The sequence below is a fragment of the Empidonax traillii genome, unplaced genomic scaffold (assembly GCF_003031625.1).
Source record: "Empidonax traillii isolate 1590-97213 ecotype Southwest subspecies unplaced genomic scaffold, ASM303162v1 scaffold51:size1492887, whole genome shotgun sequence".
NCBI lineage: Eukaryota > Metazoa > Chordata > Aves > Passeriformes > Tyrannidae > Empidonax > Empidonax traillii.
In genome coordinates this window covers 589,344-607,258 of record NW_020955244.1, presented here as the reverse complement: position 1 = coordinate 607,258, position 17,915 = coordinate 589,344, and the positions used below count along the sequence as shown (strand labels likewise).

The window sequence follows — 17,915 nt, the reverse complement described above, 5'->3', positions numbered from 1 at the left end:
AAAGCATACTCCCATGTGACTACAATATTAACTAATAGGATAAGTTTTGTAAGATTTGCCCTTTGGCAGGTTTGTTGAGACAACGGTAGAAGCAAAAACCTGCAGCTCATAAAAGCTAAACCCATATAAAGGTTTGGAAAGCAGTCGTCATCAAAACTGTTTATTTAAAATCATACCTGTTATAAGTTCAGGTAATGATTTAAATAACATAATGTAAAGAGAAGAGCAAGACTCCAGAAGGAACTGTGAACTGGTATTTTATATTTACCTTTGGGATTCCAGAAGTGTCAAGCCAGTTCTGGAAGATGCTTTCAACAGTTAACCCGGACCTTGGGTTAAAAAAAAAAAAAAAAAAAAGTATTAAAAGACATGCACAAAAATACCATTTTTATGTGAAAAATAACCCTTTAGAAGCTGAGCAAACTCCCTAATTCCAAGTATTTGTAGCACTGCAGTGGTACTACATTCTCGGCTTTTTAATGACTATTACCACCAGTGGCCACGCGAGCAGATCAGGTAAATCAGGTTTTCTGTGCTCAGAACTCAAACGATAAATTCAGTGCCTATGAGGACTGACAGGGAAAGTGTCAGCTGGTAAACCATGTTTATGAAACATGTGAAGTATGAACAGGTCCCCTGCTTTTCGCTGAGTGGCTTTTTGGTTTCTTTGCAGGTAAAAAAGTCTCAAGCAAGTATATTTAGACTGAAACATTCAAAACCAAAATTTTATTAAAGAAGCAGCCTAAATATAAAGATAAAATACTAGATTAAATTAAATACAAACTTCCTCAAACTTTGGGGTTTTAAAAGGCACCGATGGATATTAACTCTCAAAGTTACCAAGTATCTAATAAATTGTAGTTTTGTCTTTTCTGCACTTTCTTTATATCCTGATAACATTCGCAGTGAAATCACAGAATAGTCTGCAGCTCCAACAAAAGGAAACAGTCTCTCATGATAAAGCTCTGTGGGACTGAAATAACCACATGTGTAAGTATTTGCAAATTCAGACATTATATTTCCCCTTTTACTTTTGCAGGCAACTTCTGTTGCATTTACCTCAACTCTGGTTGAAGACTTCCCAACTTGCAAGGAGGTCAAAAAAAAAAAAAAAAAGAAATTTAAAAAAATTTTTAAAAAGTGGCAGTGTCCATGCAGTATGCTGTCTGCCAGCACTGAAGGAAGGGAGCTGAAGAAGCCCTCAACAAATGTAAATATTCTGAGAAGGAGAACAGATGTGTGTGGTCCTGTGCACGGTAATGCCTGGGCAAGACTCATCCTCATACTTGCAGGGACCTTCACATGTGTAATGTGGACTCATAACAAACAAAGTATTCATGGAAAGAGCAACTATTTCAAAGCTCTGAATCAGGAAGGTAAGCAAACCAATACGAATTTTTCTCTGAATTATGTGATTCAAATAATTGCAGCAGTCAAGCAGAAATGCTTCTAAGTAGTTGGGATTCTGAATTTTCAGGAAAATGCTACTGTGTGTGTTTGAATATATAAATAAATTTCTTACAGAGAACTTAACATATGTGTGATGCTTGTGTAGTGTTCTACATTCAAAGAAGTTATTAAACATCCACGCTTGTTCCTTGATATTTATTCAAACTTATTAAATTTAGAGCATTTGACTGCTATATCCTTCAAAGGATAAATGCCTTCACCTTACCACCATGCTCTAAAAATTGGTGTCTAGTCTTAACTTAGTTAGCTGAGTCCCTTCCACAGGGAATAGAGAAAAGGAGAAGTATTTCCAAACAATCAATCAATTTACCTTCCTCAGAGTAAGATGACATTTGTGAGTTCTTTTTTCTGTCTGGTTACTAGAAAAACCGCAGACAGGACTAACTTAAAACTGGGCACCAAAATTTTACACAGTTAAAGGCAGATCAAGGCAGATCATGTGGATTGTACCACCTATTCCATCTCAAGTAGTATAAGCAGAATAACATTTCTTTAAAATTTGTTATCGCACAAATCAAAACAGATTCAGCTGAATGTTCTAATGCTGAAGCAGAACTAGGAGCTGGGGAAAATTCCCTTATCTGTGCATTTAGTTTGTCTTACCAAGGGATGAGAAACACAGCCTCACAATGACAGTCCTTTTTCCTTGCTCCCCAGAAGCTAAACTTATGGTGAGATTTCTTCATGATAAAAAAATCTCCACAAAATAATCTACATCACACTTGATATGTAGAGTATTTATTTAATACACTCCTAATGTCAAAAACTGGCTCTTATGACACTGAGGGCAATCACACTGTTCTGACACCATACTAATCCAGGCAGTAAACCACTAGAAAGCTACTCAAGCCTTTCCTGAAACTCTGTCCTTTTTCTCAAGGGCAAAGACAATAATGCTGCTATTTCTCTTCCTGCAGCACCCCCAGTTTGCACTGAACACCTGTCATGTGGCCACATGCAATCTTCTTTGTTTCTACCTGGACACACCTCTTTTTATTCCAACTTAGGACATTCTTGTTGGCACTTATCAAAAGAAACAACTTGGTTCAGCAGTTTAGAGGCATTCACTGGGTTTTTTTAATATATTAGTAATAAGCAGACTATTGCGAAGACCTGCTCTGCATCTCTTTAAGAGGCAGTACTGAAGAACTGTGAAGATGCTGGAAAGGCTTCCACTACCTTGTCTGGCTTCAAAACAACCCCCCAAAATTTATCATAAACCATTGCTATTTCAAAACAAACATCATAGGAAAGGAAGGCCTGATGTTTGTGGAGGCTGCAGTTCAGGAAGGGCACTGAACCACCCACTTACACTGCAGTTAAGCATCTGTAAGGGCTCAAATATGGTGTTTGTGTGAGTTTCTGGATGGCCTTCTGTTTCAGGTTCTGTATTGCACTGTAGGAGGTGGGTTCATAGTTTAGGTTCTTCAGCTGCTTTGTACTACAGTTCTCTACTGTAAAATGAGAGTGCCTTTACATCCATTATCTCCTCCCTTGTCTATTTGTTCAGATGACAAGCCAATCAGCCCAAGAATTATGTCCTGACAGTTCATGCCCAGGTTTAATGCTTCAGAGCAAGGTCTGTAAAACACTATCATTAATGATAACTTGAAAATGAGCATTAAAGAAGATGCCTATATATCAACTTCTCATTGTGCAAGGCCCCAGGGCATTCTACAAACTTCAGGATAAACCCATTTAATTCCTAAATCAAGGAGAAGAAAACATGCAAGTGCGAAACTTTTTTTTATATGTAAAGGAGGATAGAAAAGTCTGCCATATCCAACTGAAATATATAGCTGAGTAGTTTGAAATTGAAGCATTATTTTAGTAGTTAATCAACAATTTATGAATACATCCAAGGAATGTGGTCAGTGAGCCTGGGTTATTAACAGTACAAATAGCAGAGCTGTAACACAAACCTTCCTTTGTCTGTCACATATTATTAAAACCATAGCTTATTAGTGGACTTGTTTATTTTATTGAACGAAGTGAAACAAAAAATAGAAGCAGAAAACTCCAAAAACCCGAACTGACCTGCTCAAAAAAAATCTGCAGTCATGAAGTAGCTGCACGAGCAGCAACTCTCCAGAGACTGAAAGATTTATCTGAGAGCAGTGAAACTCACCCTCTGTTACAAGGGTAAACACTGAGTCTCCGCACAGCTCACGTGTTGGGCAGATGTGGAGAGGGTGAACTCGCAGCACAGACTGTGGGTGTGAGCCCTGGGGAGGAGAACAGAGCCACCAGGAGTTCTGTAAAACCTAGTGCACTGTGGTATACAGGCACATATGGGGGGGGGTTGTTGGTGTTTGTTTTAGTTTGTTTGGTTTTTTTTCAATGTAGTGAAGCTTCAGTTGTACCTGAGTAAGTAGAATGCCTCAGTTACAGGTGGGAAGTACTGCAGCCTTTCTGCAGAAAGGCCAAGAGGAGGTGAGACTCCAGCCAGTGCTTGTAATATTTTAAAAGTCTTTCTAAACAGAGAAGGATAATGAAGAATCTTTGTTTGTCCTCACCATTAGACCTTCACACACACACAAATAATCTGCTTTGAAGGCAAATTAAGGAATTATAAAGGAGCAGAAGCCACTGCTCAGCCTGTCTGGTGTCAGTATTCAGCTGCAGCCCAGAAAGAGAAGGATCCTGCCTCACAGGATGGATTTCTACAGCTAGCATGCCATTGTAATTGAATCAGAGCAGGAAGTGAAGTAGCCCTATTAACTAGGCATAAAAATCTCCTCCTCTGAACACAGAAGGCAGCAAAAATCAATGACTGCTCCCTAAAAAATTACATCTGTATCTTGGAACTACTCATCATTACGAATGTACTGTAAAATCTCCTTTAAATAAAAACGAGAGGAATTAAGTACTGAAAGGTGAGAATCTTTTAGATGTAGTCTCTGTATCCAGCAGTAGAAAGCTCATGTTCCATTACTTCAGTGTAATAATTACAGAAAATTTCCACACTCTTGCATGACCATTTTCTGCCAATATTCATCCTGTTCTCATTACAAATATCTCCCATAAGCCAAACTCTACTGCTAACCACACTAGTTTCTCTCTGTTGCCACAACTGAGGAGAGGATTTGGATTCATTATGTACTATACATCTCTCTTTTCTTTTTTTTTTAATGATTAAGACCAGGCTCCATTACAAACTTCGGTTTATTAGAGTGCTTTATATTTGTCAAATTTGAAGCATTTAGTTTAAACTTGCAAAATGTACTTGGTAGAATTGCATAAGCCTGGAAGTTTTTGTGTGCTTCAGAGAGTTTTGTAGCTCTAGTACTGAAATGCACTTCATTCCTAGAACAAACTTTGTGTAAAAAAGAACTGATCAATAGATGATCTCTAAAAATACCTCATTTTTTCTTTCCTCCATTTTCCTTTACCTCAGGTGAGTATTTCTGTAGTAGGAACAGAATGCACTTAAGAATGAAAAAACATCCTTGCAGCAGGTAAGAAATACAGGCTTTCTGTATATCCTGGCACACTATTATTCTTGCATTGCTGTTGATATCTGCACCCAAGGCAATTTTGGCAACTGATAGGTTCAGATATGCTACATATATGACTGTAAAAGGAATTACCTTGGATTTCAGATTCTGTTCCTACATCACAAATGGAGCCATTCTTCTTTTGCACTAGTCTCACTGCAAGTTTACAAACACTGGCACATGTATAGGCAGAAAATTGGATGCTTATCCAAATAACATTTTGCACTGGGTTTGGAGTTCAAAAAAATACAAGTAAAAAAAGGAAGGAAAACAAGAGGGTTTTTTAACAAATTAATGTATAATCATGCCATTAAAAAATTCACTTTTTCATATACTCCATATAATATTCCTGTTTATATTTCAGCAGGAAACTATATTCAATTATATAAACAAAGAATCATCCTACAATACATCACTGGAAAATGTAACACCACTCTAACTAAATTCAGTGTCACAAAACACATCTTCTCAACGATAATTACTTTCTCTGTCCCTCAACTATTAGGAACAGAAGTGTTTCACTAAAAAACTCAATACATTTGACTTCTATGAATTTCTTCCCTCCTTTTTTTTTCCCTCCAAAGCACTCACCCAGAGTTACATTTTTCAAGTAAGCACACTATTTTTAAAAACCATCATATTGTAAAGCTCCATTACAAAAGAATCTGTATTTGTAGCACAGGACAAACAAACAGATAAGCAGGGACAGACTCAAAGTGCTGCTAAAGACTATCTGAGTCATCCTCAACCAGTCACAGTCACACACAGGAGGACTCTGAAGGACATGTCAGGCAATTAATGCTGGATCTCCATTTGTGTTTTCCATCTTTCCTCATTTGGTATACTGTATGGCAGGGAGGAGATGGTACCAGGCTACTTCTTGAGGAAAAATAATTTTCCCTGGCTTGCCAGACTCTCAGCAAGGCTCTGGCACCCTTGCTCTAGGGTGCTACTTGCCAAAAGCAGCTGGCAGGCAGACCAGAGGTTAATTTGGGCAGGCAGCTATGCCTGGAACTCCAGATTGCACAGGGAACACAGGACATCACTTCTGACCTAACATGCAAGTCAAAGGCCCTGCTCAGGGAGAGCATGGCACAGCAGCAACACAGCAAGGCTCCCAAGTTTTTGTGTGCATATGTAGGGGGATTTTCAGAAACACACACTTGAAAGAAACAAGCAGGATAATCCTAAATGAAATCCCACTATTTCTGGCTGGCACAGTTGATATTTAAATCTGATTTTTACTTCCCCCCACCCTTTTTTTTTTTTTTTTTTTTTTTGCTTTTCTAGCCCAGTTCTTACTTTTTTTGTTTAGGGATGTCTTCCAACAGCATGCCAAGGAAATCCTGGAAAACAAACAAAGCACCACAGTTAGTATGTTTATGAAGATGTAACACTGTGTCAGCATTGTTAGTGAGCAATACTTTTTTTAAAGACTGCAAATAAAAGAATGATAAGAAATAAATTTATATATCCGCTGTGGTGATATCTTGCTCAGTTATTTATACATTATATATATATATATATACTCAGTTATATACATGATGTTGTTTGTCAGTTTTCCAACCCACTCAAGAAAAACATGCCAATATTGAAAGAAAATGGACTTGAAAAGCCTGCTGACTATTTCAACACAATCCCACATTCCCACTCTTATCTACAACACACACACACACTATACTTAAAATTGTTAAAGGCTGCAGGTTCACATCCTCAAAGGTTAAGAAACACCAAAATTAGGGGTGTTTACATGTTCTTCAGTGTGCTTATGTTATCAAACTGTCTTTGATTATATAATTGCATAAGGCTTTTTCTTCCTTAATGCCATGCCTGACTAGAGGATTGCACCTACTCCCCAAAATCCACAACGCTGCTGATAACCATGTCAACTAATGAGTAAATTCACTTCTATGCTGTTTCATAAATCAGTACATCCACTTTATTAACACTAATCTTCATGGAGACAAGTTTCACAGGCTATTACTGTTCCTCACGGCAGTGCATGAGTGCAGGCTGATTTCTGATGGAAAGCTGTTGCTCTTTAAGGCCTTCAAGAATGTTTCCTGAAAGGCAATCCTTCATTTAGAGACCTTGCTACAGCAACCAACAAAAGGTGCTCTTTCTCTGAGCATGGTATTGTTAGGGGATCAAAGTAAGAGTGACTGCACAGTTGAAACTACTCTTGGCACAGTTAAGCCTTCCTCCTTTAGATTTCCAGTGAGACTCAGGCTACATAGCAGTGGCTGCAAAATCAGCCTATGACAAAAAGTAAATTACACAGTGCTGGGCTCAGTGACGCTACAGCAAGAATGGCATCACTGTGACAGGAGTCATTCTGCCCCAGCTACAGTGTATTGCTGACACAGTGATCCAGTGTGAAATTTCCTTATTTCATGGTGCTGCTTGAAGTTCTGTGCCATTACTCTGTATGTAAGCAGAACTACTGCACCCCCTCCAGTTGTGGAAGTTTTGCTGGAGGTACTGAGTAAGCTTACATGCAAATAAAGACAATGAAAAGCTCGTGATTAGAGTTGTTCGAAAAGTGTGTGAAAAGTGAAACTGAAGTGGACACCCTTCACAGTATTTGCTGTGTCTGTACATATTAATGCAGCTAGATTCTCTGATTGGATTGCATCAACTTTTTATAATCAATCACATAGTATACCTAAAGATAGCTCTGGTATTAGAAATGAGTTTATATTCTGTATACTACGCTATGAAATTAAACATCTTCATGATTAAAGTTGTCTTCATTTTTCCAAATATCTAATAAGAATAATGTAGTAACCATCATTCAACACACTTTCTTAAAACTAGGATTAATCTGTTCTATCTTGTTTTAACTGCTCCTATTTTGATGCTCCAAAACAAAGCAGGAAAATAGATTACCACTTACCTCGTGTTAGCACGGCTTTTAACATTTGCCTGTTATCAAGTCTGCATGACACATCTCATTATAGGTCTAACTTTGCAATTGCTGACAATTTTGCCAAACTTAAACCATCTGGATTGAAATTTTATCCTCAAGGTATTTTTTCTTCCTCCTCAGATGAAACAATTTAGAAGCGCCCAAGAGAAAACCCAGAGGGAAATGCAGGGGTTGTAAGCTTTGATGCCATGTCCCGGGGACCTTACACTTTGAAGCAAAGACTTGTGGATGACCAGGGTAATCACAAATAAATTCTGGATCAGATCATAAAATAAATTATAGTTTGTTCTTTGTCTTTGCTGCAAGTAATTCAGTGAAGGCAGAAACAAAATATGAACTGGAAGTCATGTGCCACCACAGTGCTGGCTTACACTGACATGATTAAATAACCTCAGTACTCCTGTTGCTCTTCCCTGGAGAGACCCAGAGGCTAGAAAACAACTTTTCCCTATATAAAGAAACGGTTATTCTGCAGTTTCTGGAATTTTATTGACATCTGGCCAAACTGAAAAAGCCTTTGAAAAATGAGTTGACACACGTTCAGTAAGGATTTGCTAGCCCCTCATAATTAAATCCCCTAATGACTCTAGTGTGCTCTCACTGTAGTCCTGACTGACGCCAACAATTTTAATCACAACTACAACTTTGGGCTGCTGCTGGGTAGGTCAAATCTGGATAAGGCTGTGAATCTGAGATCAAGGAGAACTTTTCTTTGCACTGTTAATGGCTGTACACGTGTTGGTATCAAATAAAGAACACTCAGTATTAAAAGACAAATTATATCTTCATATGAAAACCTCAAATCTAGATATTTCAAACACTCTACAACCAACAGATACTTTAGTTTATATTCTCTGACTGAAATATAAATGAGGTGCATAAAAGAAATGGAGATTTCATGACTAAAAGTGATACATCTAAATGGACATTCAAGTGGCAACAAATAAACTCACATTGCACTTGCATCCACTTTCTTGCAGAAATTATCCACTCAAAGTTAAACTACCCCTGTCAAATATGCAGTTTGTAAATTACATAACTAAATGGTAAATGTTAATTTATCCCCTCTGGGTGGAAAAATAAATAATGAGCACCATTTGTAGGTCCCTGTTTATTTGGAATTCCCTCCCCATTCATCTTCCTGGCTTTTATTCAGCAAAATCAACAACCTTTTAAAATCCTTCTGTTGGGATATTGGTGACAAGACCAGAATGCACCTCCAAAGATGATAATTTCCTACCAAGAGCAAGCTTGACTCCCCACCTATACGTTCTATTATCAGGCAGCAATCATTGGCCAGACAGCTGAGAAGTTTAAGCCCCAGGGATGGAGCCCCTGACCAGCTTCAGTCAAAAGTTGGATTTGCTGCCTGTTATAACAGACAGAACTACATGAAAATTAAAGTCTGTAAACAATTCAATCCCCGAGATATTCCCATCTCAATATGAAACAGAACAACTGCTTTAAGTGTGCGAGGAGTATCAGCAACTTGCACTTCTTCCTTTTTAGTTACAACAAATAACACTCCGCTCATTATTTCAAAACTTCATTCAAAGCAATTAGTAAGTGGATTCTCTCATAGAAAGAGAACTGGAAGATTTTTTTTTTTTAAATCCTTGTCAAAGATTCAAGAGTGGTTTTACTCACCTACTGCTAACTCAGTTAAAATAAACTACTACTAAAATCTTATTGAGCATGCAAACTAAATGAAGGAAAAAGGCAAACTGATTAACGTTTCACGTCTGAAGTAATTTCCTTGCACCTGCAGCTCCCATCTAGGAAAATTGCTACAAACATAACTGAAAACAAGACTAGTATTCATAACATGGGCAATTTTTCAATGTTTTTACTTTTCCTTACGCCCAGAATTCCTAAAGCTGGAAACTTTTACCATTATTTCGGACAAGGTGAAAATACAGCACTACAATATTAAACTTACCATTTTCACCTCTATTTATTTTAAATCTTATATTTATATTTATATTATATTATATATTTATCATGTAAACACCGACAGCATGGTTGTTCAAGAAGAAACTTGAACAAGAAACTTTGTACTAACTTGATTTTATTGCTTCCTTCATCACCACTGACAGGATTCCTAGAACTTTGGGTTCATATTTCCTAAATGTTTCCTTTGGGTTCAATTTCCTAAATCAAAACAAAACTAGAGCAAACAGTTCCAGGAGTTTTCCACAAAGACCTAGGGGGAGGTAAATTTCCACCCGTTCAGATTTGTCCCCATAAGGACACCGAAATGACAAGCACTGAATGAAGCAGCATGCAGAGAGGAAGAAAATCAAGCCAGAAATATGATTTCTTCTCTTGGAGAAACAGAGAATAATCAGGGAAAAGACTGACTGATCACAAGGAAAACCCGTTAGCTAAAAGATTATGGGAGACAATTCCAGTATGATAAAATGACCCTATCTTTCATGTGAGCATCTATGAATATTGACCTTTCAATGCAGCAAGTTAAAATAATCACCCATTGTTTATGTTATCTATACTAACAAGACAGTAACAAGGTGTCTGATTTATGTAAAACTGTGAAAAAAACGTTCTGCCCTCTACCTAGCAGGCAGTAATTTCACCTATATTGCCAAATGACAACTGCCTCTCTCTGTACACCACAACCAGAAGTGAAGATTTACACAGTCAATCCAAAAGTCTGAGCCTTTATTTTTTATTTTTTTTTTTTCAGAAGGTGAAGCACAATGCCAGGCACAGTACCTGAGAAAGGACGAGCTGCCCGTGGAACTTACGGACGAATTTTTGCAAGGACGCAAGGTACGAGGCCTCTCCTATCGTCCTTGCCAGAGACCTCAACAGAAAGTAACCCTGTGACACGTTAAGGCAGAAACAAAGAGGAAACTGTGAATTTGCTGATGTCCACGAGACAGAAATCTTTATCACATTTGTGAAGCAATTTCAGTAAAAATCAGCTGACAACACTCACCTTCAAATAGTGAACCTGCATGAAGATTTTTTCTGCTTTAAGACCGTATTTGACAACAGATGCTCCAGACTCACTCAGTTCTCCTGTGCTCTCCTTGTTGGGCCTAAAATGGAAACACACTAATTAAGTTTTGGATAAGTAAGTAAAGAATGAACTGACACATTACACATTCTAATAGCTGACAGCATCATGAACGGCATGGTAACTTCAGACACCTGTGACTACCACACAAAGTAAAATTTGCAAAAATATAACTGTTCAAAATCAAACAGCAAAAAAAGAGGCACATGCAGTTTTACACTGTCTTCCTAACAGTCCTCTTCCATGATATAGTTCATAAACACCTTCCCAGCAAGATCTTCTCTCAACATTGAAAGAAGGAGACCAATTACTGATTTCTTATTCTATCAGTTTCCAGTTCTTTTAGACTATGGACACACTGCAGACCCACTGTAGAAGAGCAAAAATCCAGCTTCTTCCCTTCTGGATCAGCCTCCTGGAAGGAAGGGCTGCTGGCATTGCATATGTGACTCTTCATTGTGTTCTGCATACATAAAAAGCCAAAACTGCTTTATTTCACTTACAATAAATAGCCCAGTCTACTGACTTTTAAAAATGGAGTCTGAGCACAAGCAACAGGTCTACACTAAAATGAAATATCTTCCATAATCACATTTATTCTAAATTAGGCTCTACTTCTTTCTTTGTCTTACTTTGTGCCTGTATAGGTTCTAGGATTTGACTAGAAATGAGTATTGCATGTGGATGATGGTACTGAAGAATCCCATCCAGAAAACGTATATTCATCCTTCTGCAAAGGCTGTACATATACTCTTGATAATGTCTGTAAAAGAGTGTAACTATTCATAAAGTTACCCAGTTCTCTGCTGTCAGTTCTTCAGCACAGCACTTTAAAGCAATGTCACAGGGCACTGAAGGTACAGAGACTGAAAGTTTGTTACACTGACCTACAAAAGCTGGCATTTGACCTAATAGACAAAGCTAGGCACACTGCTAAAGGCAAGTTGTTTCAAAGCATCCAACCTGTCTTCTGGCACATCTTAGACACTGGCAGTTTTCTGAAGGACGTGGAAGATGCTGCTTTGTTTGCTGGGCAGAGGAATATATCACACAAAGTAGAATGTCGTTGGTAATTAAATGCTCTGTTGCACCAGGTAGTCATGAAAACCTATGCAGAGACTATGACAGACCATCTGAAAGGCACATTTCCTACCAGACAGAGTAAGACTCTTTAAACACCTACAGAGCAGAAAGACAATTGCTTCAGGATAGAAATGGATTTGACACAAGCAGAATACAGAACCCAATTTAGAGTCAGATATCAACATTGGTTATCCTTAATGAACAATCACAAGCTGAAATTCAGTCAAAAGGGCCAGGACATGAAATAAATCTCAGCACCAGCTTTATTCCACAGAATAGAATGGGACTTCTCTAAGTCTTCTTCACTTTCCTAACATGAGAGGCTGAACAAGAGTGCTGGTGTTCATGCTTGCCAGCAGAATGAGTGGCAAGACATATTTCAGGGTGTTTTTATCCCTCCAGATTTGCTTCAAAACGTGTGAGAAGATACATGATTCTGTTGGAAAGTTTTATCCCATATGAGCACTACAGTGCCATAAACTTCTTCCCTACTAAGATCTGCTGGTGCTGCCTTTCAGAGTTGCTGCCTGTTGAAAAGACACTCGCCTATTCCTTTCTGAGCTCTTTTTTCACAGGTAGTTTATGACATGCTACTACAACATAATACCAAATTCCATAATAGGAGGAAACATCAGACTGCTAAACATTTTGCTGAGTGGCTTTCACCTAGTCTAAACACGCATTGCTTTGCTGGATCAAAAGCTAATAGGATCAGCTGACAAGTCTTGGGCAGAATTTTCCAGCTGTCAGGAGAAAGCACAGAAAATCATATGATTGTCCAACAGGGAACAAAAAAGTCATTAAGAATAAGCTTATGCTTGGGAAGAGTGGGTTGGCTGACTTTTTTTTTTTCCTGACATGACTGGTAAGAAGGAACAAACAGTTATCATTTACTGTTAATATCTGGTACGAGAACACAAGTTTGAACCAGCCCAAGCCTCAGTACAGGCTCAAAACTCAGCTCGGCTTCAGTCCTGTCCCTTCAGGGCAAGGACTGAAATTTTCTCTCTTATATGCCAGTTTTGAAAAGCATAAGATATACTTTCAGAAGGATAAAGAAAAGAAAAAAAAAAAAAAAGTAAATATGCAAAGAGAGAACCTAGTCAAGTCCATACTACAAAAATAGTAGATAGTATTTATATGTGACTGAAACCAGTAAAAAGCCCCTAAATACAAGAAATTAGAGACATTAAAGGAGAAGAGATGGCCAGAATCACAAGCTGGCATCAGGTGCCTCTCCTCAAGTGTTTATTAGAGGCATGTTTTTTCAAATTTCCCACTCCTTTGCATTAGCATTGAGAATACCAGTATGCATAAGGTAAGCAGGATTTTTCCTCAGAGACTTATGTCTACTAACTGTGGGATTCAATAGAAAGCTTAAGTTCCAATTTCAAAAGAAATCAATTGTTCCTGAGTTTCAATCTACAAAGGATTTTGACTCTCAGAAAAATTATTTTAAAACTTTACACAGCATAACATTTTATTAAAAATAACAGCTACAGAATTAACACGAAAGAAAACAAATGTGACTCCATACTGTTGAAAATGGAAAACATACATCCAGATAAGCCTCATATCACAAAAAACAAATATTAAGAAATAAAGAATATGAAACAAACCAAAACCTCAGCATCTGTCAAGCAGTAGTTCTGCAGCAGCTCTGTGACAGCTAGTGGTAAACCTCACTTTTGTATTTACACTTATCAGCAAATTGCATACTCACAAATGTGTAAATTCATTGACTCTGCTTACACATAGGATACAGAATTCAGCAATAAACATAAAGTAAACCAGATCAATGAAAGGCTACAGTTACAAAGTTGGTGATTACATGGAGAAGAATTTCTATGCTGGTGTTGAACAGTCTCTAGTGCCCAAAAGACTTTTAGGTCCTACTGGGCAAGCACAAAAAAAAGGGAAGACCTTAAATGAATGAAATGGAAACAGTCTTTTAAAAACATTTAAAAGATGATTATGTCGAAGATGGGCATCAATTTGTTCTTCCACTTGGTGAAAGAAAAGAAGAAATCTACAAAGTTTGAAAAGAGCAATATTTCAGCTGTGCTTTAGAAAGCAATTTTTAGCTGTTAACACTAAGCTTACCTGTCTTATTGAGACACTAAGACAGCTTGGCTCTCCTATGAAAACTTTTTTGTTGGAGCTTTCTAAGAACATGTCAGTAAAAACCCACTTAGGATGGTCTGTGTGTATGGCCTGTATTTCAGAGCAGGAAAATGGTCTCCATAATGTCCTGAAACTTGCTCTTGTAATTCCATGGTTTGGTCAGTGTTGGCCTAACTTGAACCAGGACTAGTTATGTTGTTTTTCTTGGTCAAAGACTGTGGGGAGACAAGCAGGGCAGACTCGGTGGATCTTGAGTTAGGCAGACACTCAAGATCAAAGACGACGGCAACTTTCCAAGACACGAAGCAGAACAGCCCAGATTATTAATCACTGAGAAAGCAAGAATGTTTTTAGCTACCTAAAAAGTAGCCTTGAGCTTACCATCTGGTACCTGAAGACCAGAATCCATTTTCAATATCATTATTTGTAATTTCTACAGAGAAAGTAGATTTATATAGTTCATCGTGCTTTTTCCTTGTTTTCTAAAGCCTCATTCAGCTTGGCAGTAGATACCATGCTGCTGTTTGTGCTCATGTTCAGGCACAGAAAATGAATCTGTTACAGCTTCCAACTGAGAACTTCGTTCAGGAAATGGCTTTTTTCCCCCTAAATGGTGGCTCTTATAAACTGCTTAGAGAGATTTCATATCAAACTAAATCCCATGGTTTCTGAAAGCTTTCTAAAACAAAGGGAGAAGCAATTGCATTACAGTCAAGACGAATAACCTTGTCAACTTAATTTGCATTTTATTTTTTCATTAGAGGGAAATAAGGAAACGCAGTGGATCTAATCAGATGATTTGGATGTATATCTTTCGAAGGGAGAAAATGTGGAAAACAGGAGAGAGAGCACACGCAAGACTATGCTCTCATATTGTTACCTTAAAACTTGTAGCTCTTCTTCAGAGTTTTGTACCTCGTCCCTGAGGCGGCGCCAGCGAAGTAAAGCTCTCAGCTCCTGCTGCCCTTTCACTTCATCATGTGGGAGCTGCTTGGTAAACAAATAAACACAGATCACTGAATGCTGTTGCCCAAGAGACAATAATAACTTTCAGAACAAGAAACTCGTTCTGTTTCTCTTTAATATTTAGAAGATGTATGAAATGTACCAACATCAATGATTAAAAAAAGGGGAAAAAAAAAAAAAAGAGCCAAAAATAACAGTTGATGCTATGAGAGTTAATAGCAGCATGAAGAAAAACAAAAGCCTCACTGTGCACATCAAATCAATAGACTGTTAAATAGTTCTGACTGAGGAGAGAGATGAGCATGTTGTTTTTCCTTTAGTGACTGGCAATAAATGAACTGACTATAAACAGTACAGGTACCTGGCATAGCAGATTTTACTGCATCTTCACCCAGCTGCATTGGGTCCTGACTTCATTCCTCTTTCCTACTATTCCGGCTACATTTGTGAAAGCTCCCTGTGGTATTTCCCCCATTTATGTAATATTAACAGAGATTCATACTTACAAAATAAATGCCAGGTTGTCAGCTGACAAATAAACACTTACTTATGTTTCTCTGTTATAAGAATAGATGTGAGATGGAGGAAAGTGAAAGCAGCTCATATTACCCTGAATTACATTCAGTCACAACTGAAGTGACTGTCATGCACTACAGAATGTATTCATAATCCTAAAATTGTATAATTGAATAGCTTCAAAATTACTCAGTAATGTTTAAAAGGTATGCCTTATACACTAACAAGGGAACTAATCACACTGTTTTGTTGCCTCCTCCTTTCCACTTACTTACAAGGAAGGTGTCCACCACAATCAAAATTCTTTCAAGTGACTCACAAAAAGAAAGAATTGATGTGAACAGCTCACAGCAGTGTAGTCATGCTCAGTGTAAGGCCATAAATGAGTTTTGGAACCAAAATGGAAAGGCCACATATTTGGACAACCTCTCTTTCTTGTTCCAGAAATATGGTAAGTGTCAAGGAATTCTGTTTGGTGCTGTAAGTATGGCTGAGACTTAATAAAATGGAGGTTTGGAAGAGTGCATTAGGTCAGCTCCCAGATCAGCCTGCTCTTCCTCAGATGAGGTCTGCAGACTTCAGGGGCAGAACCTGGCACAGGCTCAGGCAGAAATGACTGACACACAAAATGCTTGAAGTAGTAGAGGTACTACAAAAGTTAAGAATTGCATCAGAAAAACACTTTACAAGCTGAGAGACAACTTGTGAGCTTTTCACCCTAAGGCAGTCAGTGATTTCTAAGATTCTGACATGAGAGTAACCCTTGGTGGCCACATAAGCCAAAAAAAAAAAAAAAAAAAAACTAAGTTCCCTATTTAAAATCATCTTCCATTTTGCTTTGAGGTATGCTTCCTGGTCATCCATTTGAAACAGAAAACTTCCATTAAGTACCTGGAATATTACAACATGCAGTAACACTGCTGATTGTTCCAGTTTCAGGTACACAACATAAGTGGAAAGAATGCAGAGCCATTGCTTGGTAGCTGAATTTTAATAGTTTAGTGGTACATTCATGGAAAGGTAATAACTGAAAAACAGACATTTCCATTCTCATTAGCACCAGCCTCTACCACTGTAAAGATTTGTGTTCCATGCCATGCATATAATTTTGATTTCCACATTAATTCAATTTTGGAACTGTGTATCATCACCTTACCTGTTGTGCCCTGGCCCAAAATACATCTTCTAAAAAAGTGGCAAACCCTTCACTTATCCACTCCTCAGTCCAGTCACGAGCACCAATGGCCAGTCCAAACCAAGCATGAGCAATTTCATGGCACAGACGCGTTCCACAGAGATGGCTCCCTCCTGACAGGACACTCTGTGACAGGAAGATGATGTGTGGGCTGCACAAAAGGAGTGACAGAATACATTATTGACCTGGTACAACGTGCACTGCATGGGAACCAAAGAATGGCCTGGATTGCAAGGGACCTTAAAGATCATTTTGTTAAACCCCCCTGCTCTGGACAGGGACACTTTTCACTATATCAGGTTGCTCAGAGCCCCATCCAGCCTGGCCAAGTGATGGGACAGGCACAACTTCTCTAGAAAACTGTTCCAGTGCCTCACTACCCTCACAGGGAAGCATTTTCTCTTATTATCTAATCTCAATCTCTCCTCTTCCAGTCTGAAAGCGTTCCCCCTTGTCCTGTCACTACATGCTCTTGTAACAAGTCCCTCTCCAGCTTCCTTGTAGGTTCCCTTCAGGTAGGCTTTATTAGCCTGTAAGCTTCTTATTAGTATATGCATGCTAGGTCATGACTAATAGTTTATAACTCAAGCATTTTTAGGAATTAAGTTGTACTTTATTGTTGGTTGGCAGAGAATCAAACTGAAATTCCACCAAGCAGTTGCATTGTATTCAACCACCAAACCTGTAAGAAGTAACTTAAACCAGATTTATTTTCAAACTACAGGGCTGATTTATTTCAACAGAAACATTCATCACAGAGAGATGAGCAGGTGTGAATGTAGGCAACAAGTATTTATCAGCTCAGTGATCAAAGATGGAAATAAATAAAGCAGAAACATTTACTAAAGAAAACAAATCACTATCAGTATGTTACTAAAAGTTGCAAGAGTAATGTAGAGTGAAACACAAGTGCTTGTTAAAACTTACAACAACCTAAGAAGATGCCATCTCTTGATAACAGTTGATCCTTTCTGCAAATGCAGAGGAAGAAGAATTTATTTTACCACAACCACAAAAATGAGAAGAAGTGAATATCTGCTTTTCACAACATGGGGGGAACAATCCAATCTGTAACTACTCTGCTTTGGACTCAAA

The 17,915-nt window shown here is 38.1% G+C and overlaps 1 protein-coding gene across 5 annotated transcripts in view; it reads right to left on the bottom strand.

Moving 5' to 3' along the window:
- AOPEP (aminopeptidase O (putative)) overlaps positions 1–17,915 on the bottom strand; it is a 157,002-nt gene that overhangs the window by 86,611 nt on the left and 52,476 nt on the right. For 4 of the 5 annotated variants that reach the window (XM_027879148.1, XM_027879147.1, XM_027879149.1 and 1 more), the window contains exons 5-10: positions 16,782–16,971; positions 15,024–15,130; positions 10,856–10,958; positions 10,630–10,737; positions 6,270–6,313; positions 269–329 (exon numbers count right to left, since the gene is read on the bottom strand). In XM_027879148.1, coding sequence (XP_027734949.1) covers positions 269–329; positions 6,270–6,313; positions 10,630–10,737; positions 10,856–10,958; positions 15,024–15,130; positions 16,782–16,971 — 613 coding nt within the window. The remainder of the gene's footprint in view (positions 1–268; positions 330–6,269; positions 6,314–10,629; positions 10,738–10,855; positions 10,959–15,023; positions 15,131–16,781; positions 16,972–17,915) is intronic. The other variant, XR_003570683.1, reaches the window with a different exon arrangement.